Source organism: Triturus cristatus, chromosome 4_2, assembly GCF_964204655.1.
Source record: "Triturus cristatus chromosome 4_2, aTriCri1.1, whole genome shotgun sequence".
In the NCBI taxonomy this organism is placed as follows: Eukaryota; Metazoa; Chordata; class Amphibia; order Caudata; family Salamandridae; genus Triturus; species Triturus cristatus.
In genome coordinates this window covers 213800150-213815792 of record NC_140586.1, presented here as the reverse complement: position 1 = coordinate 213815792, position 15643 = coordinate 213800150, and the positions used below count along the sequence as shown (strand labels likewise).

Genomic DNA, 15643 nt, shown 5'->3' with positions numbered 1-15643 from the left:
GTTAGACCTAGGTGATGAATTGGCCCTCAAGAACCTGTCAATATCCCTTGCCATACTTTCAAAGGCACTTATCAATTCTTTACCTTTGACTTCTTGATTTAAGCACACCCATATCCCGCTTTCTGGGGATGCCATCTGACGTCACCCAGGGGACGTACCTGGCATCAAATGGTGGTCAACAGCGACCAAAACTAGAAAAGAAAAAAAAAGACCATTTCGGACCCAACCACTAGATGGCAGAATAATGCACAGCATGTGAATCCAGAAAACTCTTCAAGCTGCAAAACTACTGCTACTGTAAGTAACCATTTTGTTACTTACCTTCGGTAAAGCTTTATCTGTTAGAGAGGATCTAGCTGCAGATTCCTTACCATCCATATTATCCAATCCTCCCCTCTCTGCGAACATAGTCTCTTTGTGCTCTATAATTTATTTTTGAAACTCCACAAACTGAACTGGAACTTGGTGTTTCTTTGAGACAGAGTCCTCTCTCATCTCAATGTTTTCGTTATGAACTCCACATACTGAATTATAATGAAGGTTTTTTTTTTTTTTTTTTCACACAAACGTATCTTTCATTTTAACACTGTTTCATTTGGTAGTTTCTATATGGGGCTCCACAGTTTGAGCATGGAAAATCGTCACAGAAAAACCTGCCGTCAGCGCATTGGCGAGGGGGTTATATGGACTCTTTCAACGTCACATCGCGTGATGACGTTGATGCAGTTGCGCAGTGCCCTCTGCGGACGTGCTGTGGAAAAAATTTCCTGATCCAGTCTTGCGCTTTGGGGAGGATTCTAAAGTAAGGAATCTGCAGCTAGATCCTGTCTCTACCAGGTAATGCTACCGAAGGTAATTAACTTGTTCTTCCGGGCGCAACCACTAGATAACCGAATTACACACTGCATATGCCAGCTACAAAACAACTACTTCAGGTAAATAACCATTTTGTTCTCGCAGCTCTTGGGCCCACCCTTTGAGTCACTCTACTTCTGGGGGCTACAGTTTTTGATGTGGAGGGTGGTCTTCTTTATAGCGAGCACCTTCCTCAGATGCATTAGTGAGTTGCAGGCTTTAACCATTGAGGAGCCTTTCGTATCAAGTGCTCAGGGTGGTCCTTTAAACCAAATCCAACCTCCTGCCAAAGGTAGTGTGACTTGTTCACATTAATCAAATTGTTGAGATGCTCATCTTATTCCTGCTCCCTGACCCTAGCGACAAGAGCTTTACGTATAGTTGAATTGGTGTTCATGTATGACATTGACAGGACCAAGTCCTTCCGTAAAATAAAACAGCTCTTTGTAGTCTTTGCCAAGCCTCATCGAAGTCTGACATTGCGAGATGTATTGTTTAATGCATACAAACATATGCCTGACCCAAGCACACATTAGATGTGTTCTATAGAGCACATTCCATATAGTAACCTTCCTTTAGCACACTCTGTAAAGCTTCCACTTGGGCAACTCTACACACATTCACAGAATACAACTGTGTAGACATCCAAGTACATCAACCGGTTTTGATTGGCCAAACTGTGTTAAGGACCTATTTTCAAACATCTGCATCTGTTTGCTAGCCACCACTTGGGGGCACAACTACTTTACAGTCTATGTATAGTGTATGCATCTTCAGCCACACATGCTGGGAACAGAAAGTTACCCTGTGAACATCTGTTTATAGCGCGTAGTGCTGTAGGTGTACTCTTTCCTCTTCGTGGAAGCCACCCCTTTCCTTGGAAGCCAAGGATAACGGATATTTTTAGTCTTCTTTTCATCTTACCTATCACAATGCTCAGCGCATTAACCTTTAGCGTTCTACTCCACTTATGCTCCTGTTTCATGCTTTGTGGACCAAGGGAGAAGTCACAGCAGGTCTTGGGACTCAAAACTTCTTTGAAGAAAATCAAGTTGCCAACACTAGATGGTAGGAGTATGCAGAGCATGTCAATCTACAGTACTAAATGCTATGAATAGATGGGTACAGAGTAAGCTACATTTTCCTTTTGCTCTTTTTTTTCCTCTAACAGGGTCTAATTCTTCCCTCAACACCTCGCTGCCTTCACCTGGTGCCTGGCCCTACAGTGCCTCCGATAACTCCTACACCAACATTCATAGCACTTCAGGTATGGTGGTGCTTTGGCTGTCCCAACAATCTTTCTGGACAGATACCCTCCCTACTTGATCAAGCTGTCTCAACCCATCTATCTCATCCTAGTGTGCATGCACCTCTTTGAGAATGGCTGATTGCTAAATTCTTACAAGTTACTGTACAGCACAAAACTGACTTGGGTAGCTTAGGAATGAATTTGTCAGAGAATGCTCGCTCTCCAGAATTTGAATGTTATTTTAGGTCCTATTTAGCTAGTCCACTAGACTTCAGTCCACTTGGATGGCTAATGGTTATTCTGAATTTAGTCCAAAGTAGTCCAAAACTCCACATTCATACCCACTTATATGTCCCTCATTTACATGTGCCTTCTGGTTCCCAAAATGTTGGCTGCAGTTTAGGATTGACAGGCCTTCTATCAGAGAGGTGGCACACATTGACATGTAGGCACTCGTAAATGTACTCTGCAGCTTAAATCCAGTGATTACTGATTACAGTGCATTGTGTTGCTCATGTAGCTGTCGCTTAGATTTCGACAAAGAGCTTTTTTATGAATGCTGATTAATCTGCTTTTGTTTTCATGGCATGTGCATTACCATTTGCTGGTGTTTCTTCCAAGTCTTATATCAATGTGTGGATAAAAAAGAAGATCCAGGTGCACGATCTGTGACCCTAAAAACTATCCAGCTCCCCATTCAGCAAGCTTTTGTGTGGTGAGGGATTGGTCTGACTGCAGATTCACTTTCATCTAGTGAAAGGCCACTGACTTCAAATAATACAGCCTTCTTTTACAATAAAACATACTGCTGATGTGCCTCATCATCTTTGTTAGTTGTCTGAGTAATTTGGTAGGGTAGTATAAATTTGGCCGTGCCAGAAAGGAAATAGTCCGGTGAGGGATCTGCAGAGCCTCTAACTTTGGCAGCCAAAGCAGCAGAGCCATGGTCTTATTCAGTTGGCTATAAAATGTCCCACAACTATTAGATATAAACTCAGGAGGAGGTAGAGGAGAGTGAATTGGAGGCTGAAAGCTAGCTGATCTAATTTAGGTAAATACTCTGTTGCTACACTGTTCCTCACATGTGGTGCTCTGACTTGAGTACTGTACTGACTAAGTAGAGTGCCTCAAGTTTAAGGATGACGTTAAAAAGGGACAGTCTTTTGAAATGGAGTGTGGGTGTAGGAAAGTGCCCCTTTTTGCATGGTTCCCCCCCCCCCCCTCCCCCACACACACTTTTTGCTTAACTTCTGATGCAACCTGACCTGGTTCCTTGCCAGTCAGGTTCTCAGGGCCTGTGTTCTTTCCCAAGACTGTACCTTTGTACCCATAATTGGCACATCTCTGGCCATATGTAAGCCCCTTGTAAAAGTTACCATCAGTACCAAGGGCACTGTGACTTAGGAGGCCTCAAATGGCTGCAGCACCTATTTTACCACCCTTAGAGTCCCTGTGCCTTAACACCCAGACAATGCCATTGCAAGCTGCGTGTTTTGGTGCAGAGAAAAGTGAAGTCTTGACGTGCATGCCTGCAACCCACTGCCTAAAGCCTAGGTAAGTCACCCCTCAAGCATGGTGCACTAAACCTAAGATGAGTGTACGTTGGTATGAAACCTGTACCCCTTCAGTAAAGCCATAAAAAGTATATGGTCTGGGAGTTGGTTATTAAAAACCACACAGCTCTATAATGGCTTTACTAAAAACTGAAGTTTGGTAGCAAACTTCTCCGCACATTAAACCCACACTGATGCCAGTGTCGGATTTAATGTAAAATGCACTCAGATAGCCTCTTAGAGATGCTCCCTAAAAATTGACCAGCCCTGGTGTGGTTCCCAAATGGCTACCTGCCATTTGCCACCACCATACAAGTTCCTGGACCCCTGGGTGGAGAGCCTCCACTTTCTCGGTCAAGAAACAAAGCCCATCCAGGGCGGAGGTGTCATTCCGCCTTCGCCAGGATAGGCTGGGTCCACAAAAGGGGAAGCTTTAAAAGCCCCCAGCAACTGGCTCCTACCGGTTCTGCCCCCCCCCCCCCCCCCCCCCCCCCCCCAACTTTGAGCAGAGAATCGGCAGGTAATCCAAGCTAGGAAGAGAGGTGTGCCCACCTTTGCCAACTCCACCCCTTAGGTGGGGTAGGCGAGGTGAAGCACACATCTCAGTACCCTCCATTTTGAAGATGAGGGGACTCAGCCAATTGGGAAGAGGCTCATTCCCCTTCCCACTGGAGGTTAGCATAATAGGGGTCCCGACCTACACACCCATTTAACGCCCCTAGGGGTGAACCTAAAACCTTAGCTCCTCAGATTCGAGGACAAAGGGGGGAGGAGGACCAAAGAGCAATGCTTACCCAGGAAGGAGAAGAGGACACCAGCTGCCTTGGCCCCCTGCCCTACCGGCCTGTCCCATCTACGACCTGCCTACAGAAAGAACCCCAGAGAGTCCAGCAGCCAGCAACCCCCAGACCCTTGAGGAGCTGCCCTTCGACCTTCCTACAGACTCTGTCTCCCGAGAGCATCGGATTTGCTCAACCAAAGACTCACCTCCAGAATCCGGATTCCGACAACTCCGCGATTCTGCACGCGATGCCCGCGGCCCGAGTTCAAGTGGCCAAACATCCCAAGGAGATCTCCCTAGCAATCCTGACCTGTGTTCTGGTGTTCTCTGACCTCCCTCAAGCCACCAGAAGACGCCTGCAGCCTCAACCTGAAGGGTTTCCGCGACCGGAGTTGGTAAGAAAACCCATCTCCAGAACACATCCCTGCACCAGACGCCCCAGGGGCTTGGGTGGCTAAACCAACGGTGTCCAGGCATCCCCCAGATCCCAACTTACCTCTCCACCGGTGGTCGCCTTCAGGAAGCCTCTCTGCCCAAGCCTGCAGCATCTTTTTGAAATCAAAGGTCTCAATTGGAAAGCACAGTGTCCCCGCCGTCCATTTTGAACACTGCACCCAGCTGCCCAAGTGCCGCTGGTGGTGCAGCTCCTGTGCTGATCTTTGGCACCTACAGTGCTGACCTTAACCCCAGGATCTTTGCTCCCACAACTGAGTGGCCTGCTCGTCAGCAATCCCCAACTGAAGGCCCCCTGTCGGAGGCTGGCTTAGTATATGGTGCACACTTATTTAAGTGAAGCAACCTGCACTAATCCAGACAACCATTATTGTGATTTTAGTGGTGTTAGGCAACCATAGAAAGCTCTCTAAGTTTTAGCTGTGGAGAGAAGCCTTCAGGCTTAGTCCAGAAAGAGTGTTAAGCAGCTTGTTTCACCAAAACTAATCATGTAGTGTAGATTAAACGAAAAGGAACCACACAGTGTAGTTATAAAAAGTTATATGTTCGAGGCATATGAGCTGCAGATTACAAACTGTGCATAGATCGCCATCTGGTGTTGGGCCCAGATGTTTACAGTTGTTTTTCCTCTTGGAAAGTCTTTGGAAGTCACGAGGTATGTGACTCCTCCCTTGGGTCGTATTGCGCATGGGCTTCGGCTCCATCCTCGGATAGTTTTTTTCCACCATCGGGCTCGGATGTGATCTTCGCGCTACGGTTCCGAACAGTTTCCAGTTCTTCTATCGGCGCGCAACCCTTCCCCCTTTTCGCAGTATTGTTCTCGACGCGGCTCTCATCGATCCAAGTCTTCGATTCCGGTCGTCAACGAAGGCTTTAGGGCCTACCCAAGCTCCGGTCCTGGCTGATGGAAAGGACTCCATTCAAAAAGTGTCCTCGATGTGGGTCCAAATTTCCCCACACCGATCTCCATGAGGTATGCAACCTATGCCTCTCCCCTGAACACGAGGCTCGAGACTGTCCGGCGGGCAAATCCTTCCGGTCCAAGAAAACCATTCGAGACCGAAGGGCGAGAAGAACTATGGCACACTCGTAGAGGGCAATCCCAGACGACATCTTCGGTGAAGGCGTCGACGCTCCAGAAGGCCAGCACACCGAAGAGGGCCTCGTCAGCGCCTCCGAGGCCGACGACTCAGATGTCGAGGACATCACTCCGGCACAGAGGGTCGTGAGTACCAACATCCACCCCACACCCTCCACGGCATCCAAAAAGGCTTTGGTTACGCCTTCGCCCTTGGGCCTAGGCACAACCAAGGACATTGCTTCCCACACCGTGCCTTCGGGCCCGGTAAAGAAGCCTATCAAGCCTTCCGGCAGCTCGGGCTCGAGCCAGCCTGCCATCGGTTCCGAGAAACACTCCTCCGCACTGACGCCTGAAAAAGAAAATTGCCTCCTCGGCACCAAGCTCCACCCCAAAGCACTCGGCGCCAAAAACAAGCACAAGCTCCTCGGTACCGACATCGTCCCCGCAGCCAACCAAAAAACACAGCCATCGACACCCACACCTCGAAGCCGAAAGTCCTCTCGGAGCCGAGTAAACAACCAGCCATTCCGAAACCGCACGGTTCAAAACACCGAACTGATGCAGACTCCGAGGCTGAAAAACCTACGGCCCGACGCCTTCGGTGCCGACTGATCTGCCACTCACTGAAGAACTATTTAGGCCTGATCCATTGCAATAAACACTGGTTAAGGACCCTAGGACTGGACATTTGATGCTCAGCATCAAAAAGAGACAGCTGGACAAGCCTTCCCCAGCTCCACCTCCAAAGAGGAAAGACTTTGCTACCTCCCCTCTGAGGATCCCATCACCCCCTCCACCAACTCCTCCTCCTCCTCCCCCCCACCTCATCATTCCCCCACACTTTATCCAGATGATGACAATGATGATGTCTATCATGACACAGGGGACGAGCCACATGACCAACCCTCAGGGTACCCCACTCCTACGGGCTCCCCAGACCCATGGGACGATTATAACATTCCAGACATCCCTAATGTCCCGCAGGATGATCTCTACCCTTCGAGACCATCTCCTCCAGAAGACTCAATGGGGTTTAACCACCTACTCCAGAGGGCTGCACACTCTCACGGAGTGGATCTCCATACTGACCCCGTGGAGGAGGACTTCCTCCTAGATACCTTCAACACAGCACACAGGGCCACTTCCATCCTGCCCATGCTCAAAGGCGTTATCAAGCACGCACCCGAGGTCTTTAATGATCCAGTCAGAGCCAGGGTCATCAACCCTCACATAGACAAAAAATATAAGGCCGCCCCTACAGACCCCACCTACATCAGAGGGCCAGCCCCACTAGATTCCCCAGTAGTGTCTACTGCAAGAAAGCGTGCAAACTCCCAAGCATCAAGCGCTTTTGGCACGATACGACAGGGCACATTATGATGAACTAGAAGCCATCATGCAACACCTCCCTGACAAATCTAAAAATAGAGCCAATGAGTTAATCCAAGAGGGTAAAACTATCACCAACACCTCCATTCGCTGTGCCCTAGATGCAGCTGACACCGCCTCTAGGGCAATTAACACCAGCGTTGTCCTCCGTTGCCATGCCTGGCTGCGAATTTCAGGTTTCAAACCGGAGGTGCAAGCTTCCATCCTGAACCACCCTTTTGACCAGGATCATCTGTTCGGCCCAAAAGTTGATGAGGCCCTAGAAAAAATGAAAAAAGACACAGATACAGCGAAGTCTATGGGAGCCTTACAGTCGCACCCTCCCAGGCACTCCTTTCGCCGCTCTTCCTTTCGAAGCACCTCCAGAGGCTACTCCTCTGACACTGCTTCTACTTCCTATAAAGCTCCTACCCAATCCACCTTTACAAGGGGTTACCAAAGAGGCAGCTACAGGGGCAACAATAATAAAGGCAGAGGCAAGACAAACACCTCCCGCTCTGCCTCCACCCCTACCCAATGACTTCCCTCCACTCCCCCCAGACTATCCCTCTCCGGTCAGGGGCAGACTCCACAAATTCCTTCCTGTCTGGACTACTATCACCTAAGACAAATGGGTAACACAAATAATTCGGTCAGGTTACTGCCTCAAACTAAAATCTATCCCCCCCCAAACATGCCACCCAAACAACGCCCAATGTCACAGGAACATTTGTCACTTCTAAAGCGGGAGGTAATTTCTGTCCTACAAAAGAGTGCGATAGAGCTAGTTCCTGCCCACCAGCAAAATATGGGAGTTTACTCCCTATATTTTCTAATACCAAAAAGGGACGACATTCTAAGGCCCATCTTGGACCTCAGACCCCTCAATCACTATATACACTCAGACCATTTTTATATGGTCACACTCCAGCAGGTACTTCCCCTGCTCTCCCAAAACTACTTCCTTGCCACCCTAGACCTCAAGGACGCCTATTTCCACATTCCCGTTAACAAAGCTCACAGAAAGTTTCTCAGGTTTGTAGTGGACGGTCAACACTATCAATTCAAAGTACTCCCATTCGAAGTCACCACAGCACCGCGAGTGTTTACCAAGTGCCTACCGGTCGTGGCAGCACACCTGCGAAGAAAACACATCCACGTCTTCCCATACCTAGACGACTGGCTAATAAAAGCCAGCTCGTACAACCAGTGTGTGCAACACACTCACACCACTATCCACCTATTTCACAAACTGGGCTTCACAGTAAACCACCCAAAGTCCCATCTGCAACCGTCCCACATAAAACAATACCTAGGTGCCACTATAGACACCTCAAAAGTGCTAGCCTATCCCAGTCCTGCCAGGATAGCAAGCATTCAAGCTCTACGTGCCAAATTTCAGCCAGAACACTCTCTTCCAGCTCGAGTGTTCATGCAACTCATAGGAATGATGGCCTCTTGCATTTTCATAGTACCTCACGCAAGACTCCAGATGCGTCCTCTCCAAGAGTGCATAGCGCGCCAATGGAACCAGGCCCAGGGTCAATTGACAGATCTGGTGTTGGTAGACGCTCATGCCCATCGCTCTCTGCAGTGGTGGACCACCAAAAACCTTTCCAAAGGGTGACCGTTCCTGGAGCCTGTTCCTCAGATAGTACTGACAGCGGACGCATCGCTCTCCGGTTGGTGAGCTAACCTACTACATCACACCATGCAGGGCAGGTGGACATCTCAACAAAAGTTACTCCACATCAACTATCTGGAGTTACTAGCCATATTCTTAGCACTAAAGGCTTTTCAAACACAGATATCAGGCAAGGCCGTCCTAGTCCGCACGGACAACATGACAGCCATGTACCATATACAGAAACAAGGAGGCACACACTCTCCGCAGCTCTCTCAGCTAGCACAGAGCATATGGAGATGGGCCATACCCCCAAAAAATCTTTCTCCTAGCCCAACATGTCCCAGGAGTCCAAAACGCTATGGCCGATCTGCTGAGCAGACACAAACAACAGGTCCACGAGTGGGAACTCCATCCACAAGTTCTTCACCCGTACTTCCAAATGTGGGAGCATCCACAAATAGACCTCTTCGCCACCCACGAAAACGCCAAATGCCCAAGCTTTGCCGCCAGGTATCCACACCCATTGTCCAAAGGCATTGCGATATGGATGAACTGGTCAGGCAAATTTCCATACGCTTTTCCGCCTCTCCCACTCATTCCATTAGTGGTGCGCAAACTACAACAACACTCCCTTACTCTCATCCTAGTAGCTCCAACTTGGGCCAGACAACCGTGGTACACCACACTGCTGGAACGATCTGTAGTACCGCACCAAAAATTACACCCCTCTCCACGCCTCTTAACCCAGAACCATGGAGAGATCAGGCACCCGAACCCAGCTCAGCTCAACCTTGCGATCTGGCTCCTGAAATCTTAGAATTCGGTTACCTAAATCTTCCCCCTGACTGTATGAACGTCATTAAAGAAGCTAGACGACCTACCACTACAGCTTGCTACGCAGCCAAGTGGAAACGTTTTGTGGTTTATTGTCACAGCAATAACTTCAATCCCCTAGATGTGTCCATTCAACACATCATAGGCTATTTATTACACCTACAAAGATACAACCTAGCCTACACGTCTATTAGACTGCACCTTGAAGCCATAGCAGCTAATCTACAAACAGGCAACATCTCTCTCTTTGGAGTACCTGCCATAAAAGCCTTCATGGAAGACCTCAAACGAATAATTCCCCCCCAGAGTGCCACCCTTACCTGTGTGGAACCTAAACATCGTTCTCACAAGACTAAAGGGGCCTCCCTTTGAACCTCTACACAAATGTGAACTTAAATTCCTAACATGGAAACCTACTTTTCATGTAGCCATCACTTCCGTCAGAAGAGTCAGTGAGATACAAGCACTCACCATTCAAGAACCCTTTCTGCAAATGCACCATAACAAAGTGGTTCTCCACACTAATCCAAAATTCCTCCCTAAAGTTACTTCTCCCTTTCACCTGAACCAATCTGTGGAACTGCCCGTCTTCTTCTCGCAACCACAGACCATTGCAGAAAGAGCAATGCCTTCTCTACACATAAGATAGGGGCTTCCATGGCATCCGTAGGGAACATCCCCTTAGATGATATCTGCAAAGCAGCTACATGGTCAACACCGCACACTTTCACTAAACACTATTGTGTAGATGTGCAAACTAAGCAACAAGCTAGTGTGGGCCAGGCTGTACTCAAAACATTGTTTCAAACCACTGCAACAGATACTGGTGGTCGCCGCTAATGATGGATACTGCTATATAATCTATGCACAGTGTAATCTGCAGCTCATATGCCTCGAACGGCAAATGCTACTTACCAGTATGCATCTGTTCTTGGCATGTAGAGCTGCAGATCTACACACGCCCACCCACCTTCCCGGCTACCTTTAGCTGTTCCAGTTTATCTTATTTAGATACAACACACATGGGAATCTTCACTGTTTACTACTACGCTCCATTTCCCTGCTGGCGAAAAACTATCTGAGGATGGAGCCGAAGTCCATGCGCAATACGACCCAAGGGAGGAGTCACATTCCTTGTGACTTCCAAAGACTTTCCAAGAGGAAAAACAACTGCAAACATCCGGGCCCAACATCAGATGGAGAGTGTAGATCTGCAGCTCTACATGCCAAGAATAGATGCATACTGATAAGTAGCATTTGCCTTATTATACACAGTCACTAGCACATTGGTATATCTCCTACCCGGAGATATCAACACAATACACACTATTTCAAAAGTGGAACAGGTAAGTAGCACAGATACACAGAGGTTTCCAGGGGGTAAGCCAAACTATATACTAAAAGTGGAATGCGAACTGCAATCGAAAACTTTTAAAAGCTGGGGATCCAAGGAACCACCCACGGTATGTACCCAGGAACCCCACGGAATCTGTGCAGAGTCGAAACGCAGACACATACTCAATGCAAGTCAGTGGGGAAGTTGCTGTTTCTTTTTTGTAGAAGATGAACCCTTTCCAGTGGACCCTGAAGAAACCCTGTGGAAGATGGCTGGTTGGAGAGTCACCCTACCCGTAGATACCCCAGGAACCATGATACCTACACCAGGGAAGCTGGGTGCATTGGTGTGAAGTAACGTCGGAAACCACCGTAGACCACAATGGAGGACTTCAGTAGTGATGCAGCTGGTGAAGAGTCTGGATTCTTGAAGAGAAGTACCTGCAAGCAGAGGGGACAGTCTGTGCCACTCTGAAGTGATCGGGAGGCACTGAAGATCGATGACGGAAGATGCAGGAGAGTTGACGGTGACCTTGTCGCTGCAGCTGTGAGGACCAGGCAACGTTGTAGAAGACCAGGAGTCGTTCACGAGCTGTCCCACGTCGGAAGTCTAGAACCAGGGGGTTGGTGTCCGATGGGAGCACAAACGAGCTTTCGCAGCAGCAACAGACATGTAACACGAAGGTGCAGTGCCGGAACCAGCAAGGTCCAAGGGACTCACCAAGTGTAGGAGAGACAGAGAAGGTCCCAAGCAACCAGGGGAGCTCACCGTAGCCGAAGAAGACCCTCAAGAGGACCACAGGCTGAAGTCACAAGAGGACCTCGAGCAGCTCACCAAAGATGCAGAGCCCACGCTGCAGAGGATGCGTTGAGGAATAAGATCTTGGCAGAAAGAGCTGCTGGAGGACTGGAGCTTCTTGGAGCCCGAAGATCTCTGGAGGATGTTCAACAAGCCTTGGCAACGGCAAGTCGACGCGGTGCACAGGGGTGCGGTTCAACGAGGGGTACTAGCCTCAAACTCTGTGAGAAGACAGTGCAGGCCTCGAGGGAGTTGCAGAACCATGACCAGTGTGGCTGAGCCTTTCGAAGTCCAGAGGAACAGCAGACCGGTCAGTTTAGTTGCAGTGCCTGCAGATGCAGGGGAGTGACTCCTTCACTCCAAGGGAGATTTCTTCGGTTGTCTTTGATGCCCGCAGGCCAGGAGAAGAACCTAAATGAAGCACAGACGACGCGGAAGACTGGCAAGTAGAAGTGGCTTCGGATCTGAATCTTGTCCCACAACGAATCGAAGCGCCACCCACAGGTGAACCCCTAATTACCCAAGGGAAAGGGTTGGGACGATTCAGGGGTCCCTCCCAGAGGAGTGGCTGGACAGAGAGGAGGCTACTCCCATTCCCTGTGTCCAGTTTTGCGCCAGAGCGGGAGTCAACAGCTCCCTGAACTGGTTTCAAATGTGCCCTTCAAAGCAGTCTGGTGGCTCTGGCAAGGACCCCCAGCCCAGCACAATATACTAAGTCCTGTTGTTCTACCTTCCCCTGTTTGAGCTCAGCAGCAGGAGGGCAGAATTGTGTCTGTGGTCGGCAGCAGCGCTAGCTTGCTGTTAGACCCTGAAAGGCTGGTACTGGAAATACAGGGGGGAGCTCCCTAGCGGAGCCCCCAGTACATGGGATCCAACACTGGAAGGTGTTGGGGTAGGATTCCAACATGTTTGATATCAAACAAGACCGGTTTCGTTGCAGCCAATATATAGTTAGACATCTCGTAATTGACTTGATGTCCACTATATGTATGAAATGGCTGACCGCACTAAACAAAGCCTGGAGAATCGACTCCTGGGTTTGTAGGGCGTGTACTGCTCATGCAGGGCACTCTCGCACTTATAACCTAGCACCCTGCCTTAGGGGTGACTTATAGGTTTAAAGTGCAGTGACCTCAGATATAAAAAAACTTAGATCTGTGGTGAGTGGTTCTAGCACCTTCTCACACATACTGCAATGGTAGGCCTCTAGTCAGTTTGAATGGTCTCATCGGTAGCATAATACATGCTGCAGCTCTTGGGAGACCCCTGGTGTACCTATGCCTGGGTACCTTAGTACCATAGACTAGGGAGTTAGAAGGGTACATCAGTTGCCAATTCGGAAGGTACCGAAGTACGTGGCATAGTCCAATTTAGGTAGAGAGCACAGTGATTGGGGTCCTGATTAGCAGGATCCAAGTCAGACTAGTCAGAAAACAGAATGACACCAGCAAAAAGTGGGGGTAATCATTAAAGCAGATTCTACTTTCTTACACCCCCCTAGCCCTATTGGCTAACATTGGGCCCCTGCACACGGCCGCCCAAGTGCAGCTGGTGGTGTAACTCGAGTGCCCATCTAGACCTTGGGGATCCTTGGTCCTAACCCCCCAAACTCACGCTTGTAAGTCGTATACTTACCTTTGAAACCACTAACCCTTTTTCCCCATATGAACGCATGTAAAGAAATTTTGGGCCTAAAAATTGTCTGTGTTGAACTGTGTGTGAAGAAAAGAGAACTCTATTGCAAAGTATAAAATGTCGTACTTACCTTGTATTTAGCGATCCTAAGGTGTGGTATCTAGGCATACCTCCCCCAGTACTCAAAGTAATCCTAAAGTAATTAAAAAAGTAATCTGAAAGTACTTATTGTTTAATACAAACTGTATTTCAAAAGTGATACATGCCTGTAACAACTGCAATTTCAAGCATAACTGCATTTCCTTAAACAGTCCTGCATTTGAAAGTATATTTTGATCATCTGTGCCAAGTCCAGCTTGGTTCTAAAATAAAACATAAGTATAGTATACCTTTTTTTATACCTAGCTAATTGGTCTGGATTCTGTGTTTTAGTGCGGCTCAGTCCTTGATTGAGTGAATACAATAAATGCTTAACACGCCCTCTAGATAGGCATAACTGCTCACTCACACCACCATAAAGAGAGCTGTTAGTACTTACCTAATTTAGCCTCCGCTCTACCTCTGGGGCTCCCTGGACTCTGTGCACACTATACCTTACTTTGGTATAGTATATGTATAGCCAGCTTCATACTGTGGGCATATTAGTTTAAGCCTCTGAACTACCTCCCATGGCCTATTGAAGGGGTATAGGGAGAGTAGCAACCTAGGTGAGGGCAGACCAGATGTTTGAAACATTCAGGGAAATGAGAGCTGATATAGAATGGGTTCTATTCCGCTGTCTGCACCTGCTGTTTGAAGTAAATCCGTACCATTACCTACACAGTCAGTTTGCTTACAGTGAGGGTGTGCTCTAGGCAGACTTCATCATTCTTAAAGCCAGCTTATTTGACTGCTCATGAGAAAACCACGGTATGTGAGGAGTGCCTGCACACAAGGAGTGTGAATCACCCAGGCGTGTGAAATGTAGAGCTCCATAATAGAGGTCCTCTTATCTGGTACGTCTTGTTCTTCCTTCCGGAAGGAAGATGTAATTAAACCGTTTAGCTTATGTTGTCTTTCAACCTCTCTTATGCTATCCTCGTAGGTAAATGGAACCTTCCTCTTCCAAAACACTAATATTTTTTTCACACCTATTGCCCCCATTCAGCAAAGTTCACAGACTACAAATCCACGTGGACACCAGATCCCATAGGACCCAATCCAGCTCATCTCTCCCACAAGATGTGGAAAAGCCAGATGTCCAGGAACACTACAGGACTGCCCCGCCCACCTCCAGGCCTGAGCAATCCGAAGCCCTCCTCACCCTGGAACAGCACAGCCCCCCGATCTGTCAGAGGTTGGGGCGGCCAGGAGTCGAGGTTTGCCTCTGGTAAGGAGCTGATTACTCCTTGGTCATGACACGGGGAAGGTGTCTTTGAGTTAGCATTATGTGCAGTGGTTTGTTTTGTTCGCCCCAGAACCCCCCCATTGTTATCCTTCCAATCTCTTATCGCTTTTAACATTTTGGCTTGTCTCCCTTTCTGCAGCCTCTTCCTGGAGTGACGGTGGTGGCGTTCGTCCTAGCTATTGGCTGGTCCTTCACAATCTCACTCCACAGGTATATATCTGATGCTTGCGGCAGTGCGTTCCAAGGGAGTCTGTATGTTTCCTGCCATATCGGTTATGTGAATTACAGTTCCTTCAATCTCCTCTTTTGATTGATATTGTGTGTGTAAAGTTCTCTGATCTGTAATTGGTGCTGTGTGTGCAGTGGTTTCTGCTTTTCTATGATGGTGTTCTCTGCAGCGTTCTGTGGGTGTTCTCTGCAGAGTTATTTGCCGTCCTGTGATTTGTGCTGTTCTAGCAAGTTGTCAGCTCTGTGATTTGTGTCATTTAACATTGTGAGCCAATTCTAGATATACATTCTGTTTTGTATACTGCCGTTGAGTGGTTTGACCTTGTAGTACATCTTTAATTTAAAAGTTGCAACTTTGTGTGTCAATCTTCGACAAAATTAATATGACTTAGTGGTGTTAATCATAAGCCCCTAAAACCCCATTATGTGACTTCCATTGTAGAATACTTTTATGCCAC

At 48.2% G+C, this 15643-nt stretch overlaps 1 protein-coding gene across 10 annotated transcripts in view; it reads left to right on the top strand.

Annotated features, from left to right (window-relative positions):
* Positions 1–15643, top strand: part of TNRC6B (trinucleotide repeat containing adaptor 6B) — a 1192955-nt gene that overhangs the window by 1009891 nt on the left and 167421 nt on the right. For all 10 annotated transcript variants that reach the window (XM_085601248.1, XM_085601251.1, XM_085601245.1 and 7 more), the window contains 3 exons: positions 2027–2122; positions 14718–14939; positions 15097–15167. In XM_085601248.1, coding sequence (XP_085457374.1) covers positions 2027–2122; positions 14718–14939; positions 15097–15167 — 389 coding nt within the window. The remainder of the gene's footprint in view (positions 1–2026; positions 2123–14717; positions 14940–15096; positions 15168–15643) is intronic.